The 17,868-nt window shown below is 35.2% G+C and overlaps 1 protein-coding gene across 4 annotated transcripts in view; it reads left to right on the top strand.

The window, feature by feature from the left end:
* Positions 1-17,868, top strand: part of PHF14 (PHD finger protein 14) — a 362,909-nt gene that overhangs the window by 117,763 nt on the left and 227,278 nt on the right. Inside the window, exons 18-19 of one of the 4 annotated variants that reach the window (XM_051786017.1) lie at positions 9,714-9,827; positions 11,470-11,552. The exons of 2 other annotated variants lie outside the window; for them this stretch is intronic. In XM_051786017.1, the coding sequence (XP_051641977.1) occupies positions 9,714-9,827; positions 11,470-11,541 (186 nt within the window). In that variant the 3' untranslated portion in view covers positions 11,542-11,552. The remainder of the gene's footprint in view (positions 1-9,713; positions 9,828-11,469; positions 11,553-17,868) is intronic. One more of the 4 variants, XM_051786020.1, reaches the window with a different exon arrangement.

Genomic DNA, 17,868 nt, shown 5'->3' with positions numbered 1-17,868 from the left:
TGGCATTTAAAATACCCTGTTATTTTGAAAATTCCTATTGTTAGTTTAAATGATTCTGTATTCTGGTATGCTGATTTTAACAGATTTTATTCTGAGGTATCTTAGTATATATTTAACTTAGCATTTTGGTTAAGGTCAGAAATTCATTTTTGAAAGGAGTTACCCAGTTGCCACCAATTGCTAAACTTTGGTTCACATTATGGAGTGGTTCCAAGATTGTGCCAAGCGAGTGCCTGTCAAGGGGCACTGAAGCCGAGGATGTATTCTGACTGCTAATGGGCATACCGTCTTCATGACACTATCTTTGCAATGTGTATTGTACACCTGGCTGATCCTCAACACCAGCTTCTTTGATCTAAAGAGCTGTTCCTATCACCCCACAGTTTACTGGTACGAGGTGACTCTTACGTGTGCTGTATCAAAGGTATGTTTGTGTTTCGGTTTCATTGACTATAAAAGTTGTTTCATTCCTATTTTGATAATTTGTGAAATTCAAATATTAGTACTCTCAAGATTAAAAGCCTAAAAATGAATACACAAGTATATACTGCTGGGTATGAAGTTTTATAATTTGTATATGTGTGTAAGCACTGTATTCATATGCTTTTAACTGAAAGCATCTGGTCTACAATGTTAAGCAACCATATTTAAGAGTGAGGTACTTGGTGTGTGTTTTCTACTACAGATGAGAAACATAAAAAGGAATTTTGTCTAATAGATGTAATCTGATAAAATAACCCAACCAAACAAAAAAAAGAATCGCACCCAAACCTAAAAAAAAGTCACAGGGAAAATATATATATGCCTTAGAAACAAGGCAGTAAAGTTGACATTTCGCATGAATTTAGTTTCATCGTTCCATGTATCATTTGCAGTGTTCTTAATTAGGGAAGAATGAGGAGTTTCTAGGCCTTTCTAAGGGTGCTTTAAAGCTGCAGCAGTAGTTGTGACCTTTCAGTTCCCATGAGCTCAGCAAAAAATGGCTGATTAGTGTCACATCTTAAACTGTGTCAACTGGGCTGTTCATTCCCTTTTTAGTAAACATCCCGTTGTCTGTGCAGCTCAGTGTGACAGCATAAAATAACCTACTGTTTTCGGTGGCTACTTTATATTAATAAGAGTATGTATGTCTATTTAGTGGTATAAAGTTATCTGGAAATTTTCTTTTAATTATATTAGCAACCGGCATGAGTGAATAAATCAGGGGCACTCACAGAACAGTGTTCCTGAGATTTGTTTGAAGCTTCTTAAAGGATGACCAAGGTATTTTTTTTTAATATGGCACATTCAGATGTTAGATCTGAGAAGTAGGGTATAGGAAACATTTTTATAGAAAGGGTTTTTTTAAGAAATGATAGATTCATTCTCTAAAAATATTTTTATAGCCTTGAATTAATGTTTTACTTTTCTGCTTTTTCAGTTCAAAATAAATGATGGTACCTTTTAGGAATAGAGAGAGAGAAAGGAGGAGCAGGAGAGAGAAAAGCACGATAACAAAAATAAGGGGAGAGAAAGAAGCACCCTTGGTGTAAAAGGGGAACTGTAAGCACACACACATTCATAAGAATGAGGAGAATACACAGAAACCCTTACAGGGTAGAGTGGGGTGAATTAAAACAAAAAGGGTTGAAGCAAAGTGGAAAGGAGGATGTGGAGGACACACAGAGAGCCTTCCCTCAGAGCAGGGTAAAACAGTTATAGAAAAACCTCTGAAACAACAAGCAGATAAGTGAGTGCCATGTAAGGATAGTTTAGAGAGCTATAAAACTTGTGTAATAAACTTAGACTGCAAAAAATTATGTACTGTGCAATCCTTTTCTTTATTTCATCTTGTTACTCGAAAAATATTCTGGAAATGAGGAGATGAAAACCAGTCTTGATTTAATAAGTAGCCTTTGACGATTTTGTGATGCTTTTGGTGATCACACATTTTAATATCACTCTGTTTTGCATTATGTTGGGAAAAGCTGGACTTCAAGGAGTTGAAAAGCAAGAATCAGTGCTGATGAAGATGTAAGGAGCTAAATAAATATTACTTAAAGGACTTCTCAAGATGAAAAAAAACCAAACAACCCCATGAATGTGCTGACCCTGTCTTGAGAATTAAGTTAGATGGTACAATTTAAAGCTTTGTTCCAACATCTGACAGACACACTCTGCATGCTGATGCATAATATCTGAAGATTGTGTGCTTGAAAGAAAGCCTTTTCTGAGCGACATTCTATTTTTGTTAGAATAAAGCAGCTGCTTTTTAGAGCAGAGATCTTCTCAAGTGCTCAATCTTCTCGTTCAAGTTAAGTATTAGCCAAATATTGTGAGCAATTTTGTGTATGCTTTCTCCCAAGCTGCTGAAGTGAACTCTAAAGCAAACTATTTCGACCATAAATTGTGCAAATGTGCAGCTTGACCCTGAGAGGTGAAAGTAAGTTTGGTGCTGTACCTTACTCCCAAATTGTCACCGCCTCAGCAATCCAAAAGCATGGAAAGTTTGGAGCAATTTAAACATGATTTGAAAAGAAATACAGCTGGGTAAAACTTTCTTCTAGGGAGATTATATGAATGGATTGCTGTGGTCTGCCCTTGATAATTTCTGAAGGAATAATACTTTGCTAAAGGAAGCAGACAACTGCAAACCCAAATGTTAGCCTTACTAATGCATCAGTTGTAGCTGCAGCACTGCCTTCCAGGAGTGATATCAGATGGCTTTGTACATCTGTTGTTTAGAAAATAGTTAAAATGCTAGGTGTAATGTGCTCGTATAATTTTGTAAATATGTTGAATATGTGGAAGTCAACAATTGCAGTTATATGCAACGTACATACAGCTACACAGTAAGCACCACACTTCCTGTGACTGTAGATGCTTGTGCTGTGTTTGACAATTTGTTTTGCAACTCTGGGGTTTTTTGGATTTTTAGATGGTGGAAAAAAGAGTTGGAGAGACCAGAGCTGTACAAAACAGGCACAGGGAAGATGAAAAATCCTGATCCAGCAGTAATGAATTATGTGTGTACTGCCTTAAAGAGGTTTTAGAACTCCATAAAATAACTTCTTTAAAGTCTCTAAAGTATAAAATGAGGACAAAAATAATTTTCTAGGCTATAGTATATGCCTGTAACCTAATTCATAACTTGAAAAAAATAGCAGAACAATATATAGGAAGAAAGCAGTGTGGACAAAAAAAAAGGGAAAAAAGTATCGACTTACTCTTACATGCAGTGATAATGGCATAGTACAGCAGTCTTGTCAGTATATTAATATCCTTCAAAAGGATATTCATATGAAATCTGTTGCTCTGGTGCACCAGATAATTACCAAATTATGCAAGACATAGGAGATTTAACACAAAAAAAAAGATAGATATTGGCTTTTTCCCTTTAGTGAAGAAATTCTAAAAATTGCTGGTGATGATATACATTTTAGTACACACATTTTTTGCCAGTAGTTTGAGCCACTGTGATCATTGGCTTTAATCTGTGGCAGTAACAGGAAAGTTGTATTCTTTATTTCATACGTACAAGAAGAGATTAGCCTGGTGAGTTTATAATTTGAAGTTTAATTCCCTTTTTTTGTATTCTAATGTGGTTTTATTAATTACAGTATTTTAAGAGTTGATTTTTAACACAGTTCAAAGAATTCCGGGCTCAGAAAAAATAGCTATTGAAAAAGTAGCTAAAAGAATAGCTTTTGAATGTTGAGGAATAGTGAATGATGAGAAAGTAAAAGGAAAATACAGTAGGGAAACTTGATTTGGAAAGTGGAAAATTCATTCCCAAGAGAGGTAGGGTTAGTACACTGAGTAATGGAAATGTAGTAAAATATGTGAGTTAGAAGGGGGAAACTAATTCAGGTTCCAGAGGTCAGTGAATGATAATACCTTCAAATAGTAAAATATTCTCCTGTTTGCTGTTTCTATTTGCATGTGATAAAGTTGGAAGAATAAATATGAAAAACATTATTTTGAGAGTGTTCTTTCTAGCTTTAAATATATGTAAATGATTTTTTTCCATTTGAAGAAGGAATCCAGAGAAAACAGATGACCCTGTTTACTTTCATACTTTCAACTTCTAGTAAAATACTTCAAACACTTCTAGTAAAATGTTAACAATAGTAGCACGCTTATTTTAAAACAACAGTACAGGTGGGAATTTACCCTTTGCACTTGGAAATCTAGGTAGATTTCAAAGATGTAAGCATGCTTTGTCAGTGCTGTAGTTTATTGGAAGAGGGATAATAAATTGGAACAGATGGGTATTTATTGGAAACTTCTTGTAACTTTATTAGTTCTTTCACAATGCACAGGGTATTTGAAGAAAAATAGCAAAACTAGTGCAAGGCTAACAAATGTAATTAAGTTTCTATATTTGGAAAACAGAGAATTATGAAAGGTTTGTTTCTGTCTTTAAAAGGTTTGTTTCTGTCTTTAAAAGAAGGCAGAGGTTTTAGGGCTAGCTTAAGGTTTATTACCTGAACTGAGGTGGTTTCAGAGTGAGCTGAGAATGAAACCCTGTTGTTTTAACAGTGTATAAACATAGAAGTCATCATCCCCTTCTCAAGAAAGAGAAAAAAAAGCCAAGGACTATTGTCCTTGGCGTTGCCTCTGTGACTGGCAGCGTAGGAGGTTAGCACATGGATGTGAGAGGTTGCATTTGTAATTTCCTATCTTTGGAGAGGGCAGGAGAGAGGAGATTGTCAGATGTTAAATAAAATCAGCATGGAGTGACAAAGGCAGAATAGAAAGAGGAAGGGAAATTTCGCAACTGTGGAGCTTGACTTAAAAGTTTAAAGCCCATATTCTTGCCTCATTAACTAACACAGGGTAAAATCTAAGGAACAGGAAGTGATTGATCTCACATCTAAATAGATTGAGATCTCTGCATCAGAGATTGAAAACTCTCCATTTCTCCTGGAGGTTTACTTTGGCCACCTGTGAACTGTGGAGAGCTACAAATATCTTGTCTGCACCAGATTTTCCCAAATTCTGGCCAAGATGTTGTGAATACTTTTGAAGTATGCTCCCTGGGGTGTAAGAGAGAATAAGGGCGGTGGGAGTGGTTGATAGCTGCTGGAATGGTGTTCCATAGTCTGGGCTGGAGAGGCACTGTTGGTCTGACCCAGGAAGGCTTTTTTTGTGCAGCACTGAAGATGACACTCTGTGAGGCTACCAAGCACTTCAGCACTTCAATAAAAATGTGCTAATTTCATCCCATAGTGCTTCAGCTATGAGAAGCTGTCTTCATGTTTCAGAAAGGGCTTTTCTGCCCCTCCCCCTTTTGTAAGTCTAAAGGGGGACAAATATTTCTACTTTGTTACTATTAGAAGTCTTTGTTAGTAACTTTGGCTTCCAGTTCATTACTGCAGTCATGTTTTCACAGCCTGGTGTGAGAGATAAACCCTTTGCAAATGAAGACAGCATCCATTTTCTTTCTACCTCAGGCCACACAGAATTGATTAGGTAATAAAATGACAGTACGATGTAATATACTGACGGCTCTTTAATTTGAAAACTAGTTCCAGGCTGATTCAAAACTTGTTTAAAGCTAATTTATGCGTTGTGTAATTTTCAACCGGACCAAAGTAAAGGATGATGTATGAAAACCGATGCAGAGTTAACATAATATATTCAAACCTGTCAACTTGAAATCATCTATAAAGGATTTGTAGGTTGATTTGTTTCAATTCTTTTTTAGTTTTGTTTTAAAGAAGCAACGGCAGAAAAAATAGCGTCTGTTTGGCTGGTATAAACACCCTTGTAAGACACTATTTTTCCATTATGTTGTTTCAAATGGAAATTCTTATGCTTTCTAGCAAAGTATTTTATGCATACTTTTAAAAATATACATAATTTTGCATTTTCGTCAAAATAAGAAGCTGTGTTGAGTCAATATTTGTGCTGACAGTAACGTGGAATGGTAAAGCATTTACAGTACTTTCTTAGCATGACATGCATTGCCTGTGACTACACATGTCTGTATACACATATCTGTATCCTATTTACATATGAAATACCTGTATATGTGTCTTGATCTTGAATTAATGGTCTGGTTTTTGAAAAGCAAAATATAAAAATAGTAAAATTCTCAAATTAAGCCACAACATCAGCATAGCATAATACATAAATATCTCCCTTTGAAATCTGTCACTTCCATGTGGCTCACAAATGAAATCCACATCTGTTTTGTACACAGTATAGATTTTTCAGCTTACTGTGTCAGTAATACTTCTGCACAGAAAAGGACAAAACTAAAAGCACAATATGTGTTCCTATACAGTAAATGCAAATAGCAAATACACAAACTGGAATGAAGGGAAGAAGAGAACTGAATGCTGCCAAGAGTAGCAAGCAAGTTCCATCCCAGGACTAGAATATCTGATTTGTTATGTATTTGTGTCAACATGCAACCAAAATAATATTTTTTGCGGAACTGAGATTGGTTCAAGCCAATGCAGTTGTGGTATCTTAAACTGCACAAACATTTAGGTCACAGGAAAAGAACCATAGTTCAAAGCAAGAAATGTCTTGCATAAACATGCAGAATATCTACACATTTCATGTTTCCTCTTCAAGGTTTTGTAAGTCCAAGAAGAACCATGTTCTGAGGAGCTTTGATCAAAAACTGAATTTTGCAGGCAAAACTTAATTAGTGAGAATTCGGAATTTGTTTATAATGCACTTACATTTTCACAAAGAATTTCTACATTTTCAGGGAGCTGGAAGTACCATTTAGTAGTGGGTTTCCCCTGTAATTTAATAATTATTACAGTTAAATACTGTGATCCATTATAAAGCTATTCATTGATCTGTCTGACTTGAAATAGAAAATTTGTGATTTTTCCTGTGTAGTTTAGAAAATATAATAATAATTTAATGAAATGGGAAGGGCTTAAGCACCAGAAAAGACAGGTACCAGAATGCTTACAATGTTAATTTTATGTCCATAAACCACCATGTCCATCACTGCTATAGCTGAGGCTTACAGATCCATGAGAAGTGCAGTTGACATGGTTTTCATCATACAAGACCTTCAAAAAATAATAAAGTGACTTTAGGAAGGACAACAAACCAATTTTAATTATTTTTGAAGTACATTTTTCCTTCTAACACCTCTTTGGTAAAAACATCAATTTAGGTCAGTGATACAGATTTTTTACCTTTCCTTTACAAAAGTAAACAATGCTAATACTTTTTCATGTTGTTTTACTTGCCAGAGTACAAATATAGGTACCAGGATTTGTTACCAGAACTGCTGCACACTTACTCACACCACTTACTCATAAAACACCTAGAAGCAGCTCCACGAAAGTTCTCATTTGCACCTTGCAGCTTTTTTCTTGTTGTACCTTACATGAAAGGATCTCATTCCACTTACTGAATATGTCTGTTTCTGAAAACTCTATTTTACATGTTGCCAAACTGGTTTAGAACAACATAGATTGCCTGTGTTACGTATGTTCAGGCTCTACACAGTTTTCCTAAGAAGTGACAACAGTGTGAAAAGAGATAACAAAACCAGTGCAATTGGAAAAGGAGGAGTATTTTCTTGGGTTGATTTCTGAATAGTAAAGTAAATTTGGTTTCCATCCATCTCCCTAAAAATGGAAGTATTAAATTAGCCAGCTGGTTCTTAAGGAGCTATTGAGAAGGATGGCCAAGCTGCTGGGGAAGAAGATACTCAAGATTTCATGTGAAAAAGAATCCATGGCCCTATTGAGACAAAAGGAATTTAGCAAGAATATATGCTTACCAAATTGCAGTTTCTCAGGTAATTTTTGGAAAACACTGTTTATTACTTTAAAAAAAACCACTAGTAACAGAAAATAGTTGCCACCATTATCTGGAAACAGGTAATAACAGCGTAACAAAAGTTTGTTCAGGCACAAAGTACAAGCAGAATTCAAGGAGAGAAATCACTGAACTAAAGAATTCAGACAAGTATATCATTTTCTTCCAGTAGATGTGGTTGTTACTTTTGTTTTTGTAAGTAGCACAGAAGAGCTGCTGGAAACATATTGAGCTGATAAATTGCATGGCACTGATTTAACTTTCTCAAGGAGAAAATAAAACAGTACTGTTCCATACTCAGAGTCAGCTCATGGCTGTTTGGGTCAACAAGAAGAAGTATTCTCATCCCCATAGTTCACTGGGAACCAAACTGAGTGGCCCTAGCCTTTGAGAGAGAGGATGTTTGCCTGTGCAAGTCCAGGCAAGACAGTGAGCTGTCAGGATTAAAAGGATGCAAAGTTTCTTTTGATGGCATATAGCATAGGGAAAATCAGACTTCTATTGTCAGATTGCTAGAGATGTTTTCCCTTGCAGTTCATTGTGTTTGGCTGTGGTCTTGATATTCTTCCAAAATATCTCCTTTTTCCTTTTGTTTCAGAGATCCAGTATTCTGCCCATAAAACAGTTCAGTGCAATGGCATTTGGACTTCACTGCTAACATTTTAATTGATGGTATTCTTTAGTCTTCACTGAAAGCTATTTTTTCCTGAAAGCTGTTTTTTCCTAAAATGCCTTCCTCAGACCAAACCTTAAACTTAACATGGCAAGCCACAGAATGGGTCAGAATATTCTTTTTCTAAATCACAGAGAAGTGATACCATGAGAAAGGTGTAAAAAGCTTTATTTAAAATATTTAGACTCAGAAAGTATTTTTTCAAATTTATAGTCTCTGGGAACCCCCCATGTGTTAATTCTTTTATGGTACCTGGTCTTACCTGTGATTCTCTGTGTGACTCAGTAATGGTTGTTGGACCATTGCTTACTTTTTCCCTTTCCATACATTGGCTAAACTGCAGTTGCTGACTATTATCATTATGAAATTTTAATTTACTTTTTTAGAGGTTGTTATGTTTGAAAACTTAATAATGAGCTTTGCAGCTTGCAGTTTTCAAAAGTATAATCTTGATTTCCTTGCAATTAATGAATGTAGAAAGAAAGTGATATATCAAAAACACACATTCTGCTTGCTAAGCGATGACATCTAAAATATCTTCTGTAATGAGCATCACGACAAGCACAGTAAAGATTGTACAGATTAATAGATTTTTTCTCTCTAGTAAAATATCTCAGTCTATGCAGTTATCAAAACCTCTGTGCGAAGCAGGGAAGGTATTAAAGTGTTTTTTATTTTGACTGATCTAGTAGCGTTGCATTGCAAAATCAAGGCAATTTGGAAAATAGAATGCAAATTACTTAAGAATTTTTATTTTATTTTACTGTAGTGTTAAATTTACTAATAGACAGCAAACTCTACTCACTTCTTTATTAGGTTGTGTGCTGTATTGGTTTACAGTGATTGATAAAATACATTTGTGGAGGGTTGTTCTAGCATGGCTCCAGCTGTTATACAGAAGCCTCTAATGTAATATTATTAATATTCCCTTCCTTGCAGTTCAGGAACAGGGGTAGGTATGGGTAAAACAAGCAGGCTTATTCAGAACTTTGCAATTCTGAAATGCCATATAGCTGCTTAATAAGTATTATAGTACTCTTGTGAAGAAAATATTACTATTTTAAGAGAAAATACATGACAAATGTTTTTGCCTGAGATAAAAGAAGTTGCCCAGGGTAAAAAGAGTAGATTTCCAGACCTCAAGTATTTTTTATTTCACTGTTTGTGCTTAGAGCACAGTTCCTCTGAAAAGTCTCATTTTCTTGGCGTGCCACGTCAACACGCTGCTGAGGGGTCTGTTTGTCTCTGTTGCCCTCAGGACTCCGAGCCGTCAAATGAGGTGGTCTCAGAGGCCCCAGGTAACGTGGTACCCTCTACCTCAAGAAGTAGCTCTGAAGAGCTGATATCGGTGGCACAGAAACGTCCAGAAGAGGTAGGACATTCTGTGTCTATTCTTTTCCAAGATTAACTGTTGGGGATACACATTTGCCTCTGTTTTTCATGCCTAGTGTTGTTTTTCTAATAACAGAGACTTTTTAAAGCTAAAGCTCAATCTTATCCTCCCATATCAACAACGTGCAGGACCAAGGTGAATCTCAGGACCTTGATTAATGGTACCCATAAGCCAAGTATATTCCATATACTACCTTTTAAATACTATTTCTTATTGTCAGTAATTAGGAAAATTTTTTCTTGTCTTTCATACCACAATAGTAACAGGAGTCCTGTTAGATTCTGGCAGATTAAATTTCAGTACACTAAAGAGTTATAAATCTGTACATAGGTATATAGGTAGATATAAGCCTTTTGACATCCTTCACAAAATTTAAGTATATGTCTAACTTCTGGTTGTGCAAAGGAAAGACCCTTGTTTCTATTGTGCCTTTCTTTTTTCTCTTGTTTTCCAAAAAATGATACAAGATGCTAATGATGTAGTCTGCTCATAAGTTCATACTCCCTGTTGTTACAAGCAAAGGTACTTGTAAGGTAGTTCCATAGTGTAGCCAATGACTTAAGGTTTTTTCTGCCCCTACAATGCATCCTTGTCACAGTACAAGAGGAGAGATTGTCTGCAGAATTCAGACTCACAACTTCATTTCATGGTGGCAATAATTTTCTAAGAGTACCATTATTATCCTTAAATTAACCCTTCCTGTGAGAAGTAAGTCCTTCCTTTGGAGTAGCCTTAGCACGATTAATCTCAGCTTCCTCAAACAATTTAGTTATTACTATTATTATTATTAAAAATACTCCCAAGGACCAGGTAATATAAAGATTAGTCTTTCATGGTTTTTTTCTGAGATTTCTTTTGATTGTAATGTTCGCAGTAAAGGAGAACATGAAATACTAGCCAGAGAAAACACGATGCCATTTATGTAGCCTTTTAATAATTATCAAATATCTTCATTCTTCTGATAGTCTTGTCACTTAATCTGAAGAATAGGGAAGTCCACAGTACTGAGCCAGGGGAATTCTTAAGAGTGTCTTCTGGATGAAGACCAAATAGATACTTTACTTATTTTGGAATATCACTACATATTCCAAGATAGAAAGTTAGGTTAGAACATCTAAGCAGTCCTGAGGTTAGACTAGTATAATCTTTTAGTAATACTTTTGTATACATTCTTGAGTAGCAAATGGGGCCTCTAGTCTATGGAGGGATATGGGTTCTGCCTCTTAATTCTAAGTTTTGCCAACTTGTCTGACTTCATTGGAGAAATTAAAATTGGGAGCACAGATGATGTTTAAAAATAAAAAGATGAGAAGTGCTGCAGAAACAGGAATGAAACATGATTAGTTATAAAAGGTGACCAAGAGGAAGATGCATATACAGCTTTTGCTTTTGTGGAATAAAAACAGCTAAACTGTGGGGGAAAGGAAACTTCAGAAAATCAAAAGGTGGGAATATACCTTTCAAATTTTACTGAATAGCTCAGCAATAGTTTATATTGAAGCTGTTTTACTGAATGTGAGGTTACATGTTTTATAAGGGAGTGAGACTTTCTCCAGGCATATTAATGCAATTTATATAAAAGAGAGAGAGGTGAGTCAGAAAGAGTTTTGTGGTTTTGCAGGGAACCTTGAGAGGGGAGCACCAGTATGCTGAATTTCCAAATTCAGAACCCACCATGAAACAACCCATCTAAGTTACACTTGGGCAAGTCAGCATGATAAACAAACATTTGTGAATTACACCCTAAAAAACAGGTCAGAAAAAGTGTTTGCAGAGTTTGACTTCAACTAGTGCCCTTTTTATTTTTCATTTTAATCAAAATCTCCTGGTAAGTCTTTCAGTATCTGCTTAATGAGTTAATATTTGAGATTGACTACAGCTGCTGACTGCTGCATTATTTGTATGATTTATGTCTCATCTGAATTCAACCCATCAGTACTGGTGAGAATGAAGTTGTTAAGGAAGAGTTCAAATGCAGCCATGGAAAAGAGAAATAGGAGAAAAGATTAAAGAAGGCAAAGTGGCTAACAGCTAAGGATTTTGGGAAGGTGGAGAAAAATTGAGAAGGATGTAGAAAACAGTATTCAAAAAGACTCTTGGGCTCACAAATGTGAGGACACACAACTTCTAGTAGGGGAAAGTAAGAAAAATCCCATGAGTTGCCACATTAGAGTTAAGTACAGATTTTTCCTAATTACAATTTGTTTTTCTCTTAGGTAGGCCAGTCTGAATCTAACACTCATTTACTTGTGTCATGAGTGGTATGACATTTGTGGGATATAATTTGATCACTCAGATGAGGCTTTGTTCTACTTGTCTAGTCATTCCTCCTAATAGAAATAGTGGTTTAATACTGAGCTCTCTTCAACAGGAGGGCAGGATGGCATCCAGTCCTCTTATTGCTGCACTTCTTTCCAACCTCTTTTCATACTCTAAAATCAGATTTAACTGTGTGTAGGATTGGAACAGTGTCCAGCTATGTGGCATAGGACAAAAGCCACTGCAGAAATGATTAACATATTGAATGTTTAGATTTAGACACCTGTGAAATTTTTATACCTGTGAAGGATTCAGGAAAGTGTGTTTATTCATCAGTGTACTTCAGATGCAGAAACACTTTGGGTTATAAAGTAACCAAGCTGCCCTTAAAGTTATAAATATACTTTATTCTGTGTTTTCAAAAGCTGTGCAGACCTCAGTAAAATTTAAGTTGTACAGATTTAAATGCCTGAATAATTTTAATTAGTGTCCATCCTAAAATAAGGAAGTTTCCTCTGATTGAGTTAATATTGTGTATATTTATTGGATTTTTTAAGAATTAGGATTGAAAAGTGGAATTGAAAGAAGAATTCAATGCATTTGAAAGTGGATAGGTGTGTGTCATCCTAATTTCATTGTAGTTTCATTAAACCTTCCTAGCAGTTTATATAGTATTGATGGTTTCCCTCCAATAGTAATGCTTAAGACAGGAATTTTGTTCCCACAAACCTTTCAAAATTCAGAACTGTACCATTGTTAGTATGCCCTGAGTCAATACATTAATTTTTTTCTCTGATATCACACATTCTTTACCATGAACAGATGAAAGAAAATTTTCTGGACACCATGATTATTTAAAATGTTTTAAATGTAAGAATACACCTGTTTGAATAACACTGTAATCATTTGACAAAATTTAAAGGCTGATGAATCAGCTTTCATGACCCTTACTCTGTTTTCTGTGGTCTCCTTCACTGTGCATCTGGCAGTTGCAGCATATTTAGTAAATATATTTATATAGGGGTTTTTTATGGCATTGAAGAAAGTGAAGGTTTGTTGTTAAAGTAGTTTTGCTTTCCCTTTCTCATGTAGTGGCTAAAGAGCAAGATCTGTGGGCTGTATCTTGATACCACTTCTCATAGCAACACTTTACTCCACAGGGATTGATGGTATCAATGGTTGGTTATCCAAGTAAGAAAATACTAGTTTTGACAGTTCCCTTAAACCTGAGTCTCATAAGAGGCATATTTTCATCTTTAATTAGAAGTAAAATAGAAGTACATGAGTTATGTGTTTTAATTTCCTTTGCCAATCCTGTGGCAAATCAGTTAATCATGTTTTAATAGTGTAAGCCTAGAGGCTAACAGAGCTGATCTTTTTGAATGTCTGCATTGCCAGAACAGTACAGAGGAAAAGCTGTGCCGTCCTTTCTTTTGCATAAAAAAATTAATTAAACAACCAACCCTATTTCCCCTACAAGAAAAGCATGCATAAGGCATGGAGCACTTTAGGGTAAAACATGAATGATGTGTTGGTAGCATATGAACATGAATAGGTTATGTATCTGTGGTGCTTTTTTGAGTGCTGTATTAAAACTATAAAAGCTGTGCAAAGCATTGTGGTTCTAAAGACAGACTGTAGTTGCTATAAATATGTTCTTCTTGTCATAGTGTTAATTTAAAAAAAAAAAAAAAAACAGTTACCCACATAGGGTGAGTTGAACTGCATATTTAGTTTTTGAACACTAAATTTTTTTGTTTAACTTCTGAAGGGATTTTCCACTCAGAAAAGGAATTGGAAATGTCCATGCTGTTTGGACCTAGAAGTCTGTTTTCTGATGAAAATCATAAGTGATAACTTGTTAGTTATTTTGTATCGTAGATAAATAATTCCCTTTTATATCAGTAGTTGTGGGACTGTGATTTTGGAATGAGGTTAATTTGTACTCTGAGCCTTCTGCTACACTTATATCTGCAAACAGACAAAACACCAAAAAAAAGAATACACCACAAACACTAAATGATGTGCTTTAACAAAGATAAGAAAACACTGGATCTTCTGTGTCATCCATTCCCTCGTAGATGTAGGATGGATCCCTCCAGTGCATTTTTTAGTACTTTTTTCTGGTTTTAAAGCTTTTGAGCAATGGTGGTTTTCACGATTCCAAGGCCTTTTCCTTTACAGTCTTTTGCAATAAACATCCTGTAAGGTGTTTATTACAGAATGTTTATTATACCACTCCTCTTTGTTTTCTATGAGAGAAAACGCACGAAAGAGTTGCAACAGATTACAGAACTGGAATTGCTATGCATTTCAGATATTTTCTGGGCCTAAGTCAGATTCATTGTAGAAAAGACTGATATTTGGTTCCTTGACTGAAATGTGGTGATTTGGCCCATAATCCATCTCTTCTTGTCAGTGTGTCTTCCAGCCATCAGACTCATTTATCAAAACAGAAGAGTTGAGTCACCTGTTCAGATCATTTGGCACTCAAGAGATTTGTTTGATTTTACTTTTCATGCTTCTACAAGTAATTATTATTATTATTACTGTAGTTCCCATTAATATTTCAGAACAAAGGTGCTTAGCCACATGCCTAAAGAGCCTTAGAGTCTGACTGTGTTAAAAGTGAATTAATAATGAACAGAGGAAAGGAACACAATACCTTTGACTACTGAAGTGGTTCCTCTGTAAAATAAACTGGGAAATACAGTTAAGCATGTAAATGCACTGGAGTTAGGAATTCATATTTTCCATTTAATCTCTTCACATAACTGTTTTATGTAATCTTCTTAATAACTAAACCTAAAGGTCTCAAGATGGCTGGAAAATGCTGCCATGCAGTTCTGCTTTTGAAGTCAAAATTTATTTATGTATATTTAAGCTGTAAATGGCCTTATGAAATGAGCGCTCCTCTTAGAAGAATATTATTAATTTAAAAAATGAATTAGGTCTGTTCAAAATTTCCACAAATCCAAGACATTTTTCTTTATTTAACCTTTTCACAGTCTCTGCCCTTCTTTAAAGTACATTCAGTCCTATATCATCTGTTACCCAGGAAGGTATTTAATACATGACTGGGCATCATTTGCATTATACAAGAAGATTAACTTTACAAGCTCTGTTATTAATCTGAGTAGCTCTACATATTGACCTATGAAAGAACATAATTAAGTTAGCTTAATTAAGTTAATTAATTGTTACACTCTGATGAACTTACTATTGAGAGGAAATTAAAGGCAAATAGAAAATGGCATTCATTGGTTTGAAATCATATTTTAAAGGATTTCACAAAGATACTTTATATATAGATGACAAAAATATCTATTGTGTAATAACCAAAGCTGAGACAATTAAAATCCCTGCAGTTTTCTCCTTTATTGCCTGACATTCAACCATATTTCTAAAAGTAATTTAAAAAGTGTACTAAAAAATTAGAAAAAAACTGTTGTGGGTTTCTTTTTCCCTAATATCCAAATAATTGAATTCAGAAATCGACACCACTGTCTACATATGGACTACAGAGAAAAGCACACCATCAAAGTTAAGGGATTTGATACCACACTTTCCTTTGGGGTAGAGAAAGGAGGGAAGGATTGAAAGATGCCCCCCAGGGGAGCAGTCAGTCCCTCTTCACATGTGCACACTCATCAGCTTAAGAATGTCTTTCTCCTGCAGTGGTGGAAGGGAAAGGAGTGGTGCTCCTGGAATTTACTCCAGTCAGCTGCATTTCTGTTGTCAGGAGTGCCTGCAGGTTCACTGCAGGAAAACATTCAGGGTTTCAGCACAGATCCTGTGCATGATAGACCCTCCACACGACTTGGGCATCTGGGAACGTTCATCAGTCTTGGTATGCACTGATACGTTCCCTGCAGATCATCCCTTCCAAGTAACCGTAATTAATAAACAGTAAGAGAAAAATGGCAAAACATGCAAAAAATGTGCCACGATGAATGCTGCAAATGAGCATTTTATTAATCTGTGAGATTCATTAATTTTGCTGTGACTTTAAATGGGAATTATTTTCCATGAAGAATTATTAGTTCTCTACTATTTCTTTTTCTTTATTTGCCAGGTCTGTGCATTTTCTGGATGGTATCCTCAGAGATTTTAGGATTTCTGCTTTCTTTTTGTTGTAAAAATTAGTATTTTAACTCAAGTAAAAATATTTTCCCTGAGGTATTATTCTTTGGCATTTCCAGATCACATGACAGGGTCATTGATCTGTGGATACATTCTCTGGAAAAACAGCAGCATTGAAAACAGGAAAGCAGTGGCATTTAGGATCACTTGTGTACAAATTTGTATTCATATTCTGAAGATAAGTTGGAATTGCATTCCTCCAAAGAGAAAAAAAAATCTTTCCTTGAATGATACTAGAAACAACTTTTAAAATTGATAGGATCAGAAAAAGCCATTAAATTGCCTCTACTGTATATTTAATAAGACATATTGTTTACACCTTGCCCACAAATAAAAGAAGAAAAATTAATTTCTGTAAATTCAGCTTCAAATGAGCATGTTGTTAAATTTGGCCCCTTTAGAGTGTTGTGGAGCATTAAACAACTTGTTATATTCTAAGAGGAAAGAACAGCATTAATTTCAGCTTCAATGACATGCTTAAGTCGTAATTTACTTTTTTTGTTAGAGGAAGGGAGTGGAAAATTGATTGGAAAATTAGAATTAAGCGAGTTTTGGGGAAAATACTAGGAAATTGTTCAAGTTGAAGGCTGTTTCCCACCTGCTGTATATTTTGATAGATGTATTGATGTCAGTGAACTTCAGTGTACCTGTGTGCACTGTCTGGTCAGCTTTGACTGTATTGCTTTGAGATATCCGTGAGGTGGCATGGTGCCATGTTGTGGAAGCTGCTGTTGCCATTTGCTGTGTGGCTCCTGTGATGTACAATGGAAGTTCTTTCCTGGAGGAAAGTAAATGTAGCTCCTTTCTTCGATATTTTATGTGCACATTCCTAATGTTCTTTCTTTTTTCTTTCTCTTCTGAGGGATTTGTTGTCTTCTCTCTTATCTGTAATATTTGAATGAAAAATTAAGCTAATACATTCTCTGGTCATGGCATGCAGTGTAAGTATTAGACTTCACATTGCACTATATGAACAAAGCAGTGATCCTTTTTCTAGGTAATACATGATATCAGAAATTTTCCATTTTATTTTGACAGGTTGAAAATATCATCAGAAACCCTTTAATTTATTATAGGCTAGATTTCAGATAATGAAGCTTGAGCATAGTTGAAAATTTCAATGTCATCCTTAAGGGAATGAAGATAAGCAGAAGTCAGTCGGTAATCATTAATATAACGTAGGTTATATAGATTTTCCCTGCCCAGTTGCTTCAGGGTTATCTCTAAACTGCAGTGCAATCCAAGTAGTGTTCCAATGCTGCTTCATAGAAGTATTGTTTTTTTGCATCTCTCTCACTGTTAAACAGAATCTTTAGACATTGAAGAGTTCACATTGCCTAAATATTTCAGTGCAGTAGGATCAGTGATTTGTTATTTGTTAGAATAGCTCTTTTTACTATTAATGTATATTTTTGTGAGTCGTATATACATTAATCTACCTTAATTAACAGTAATTTAAAACTAAATTTATGTTAACTTCAAGTATGTATTTTCTGAAGACTATCAAGTAGATTAACACACACCATTATCTTTAATAGCCCTCACTGACCTGCTAAATCCTTCTTAAGTGAACCGTTTTCCTATAATTAATTTTTTATTTTTAAGAATGGCTACTTAG

Source organism: Manacus candei, unplaced genomic scaffold (genome assembly GCF_025592945.1).
Source record: "Manacus candei isolate 608988 ecotype Guabito, Panama unplaced genomic scaffold, ASM2559294v1 h1tg000021l, whole genome shotgun sequence".
Taxonomy (NCBI): domain Eukaryota; kingdom Metazoa; phylum Chordata; class Aves; order Passeriformes; family Pipridae; genus Manacus; species Manacus candei.
Note: the sequence above shows the minus strand (reverse complement) of the source record. Positions and strands in the feature narration are given on the sequence as shown.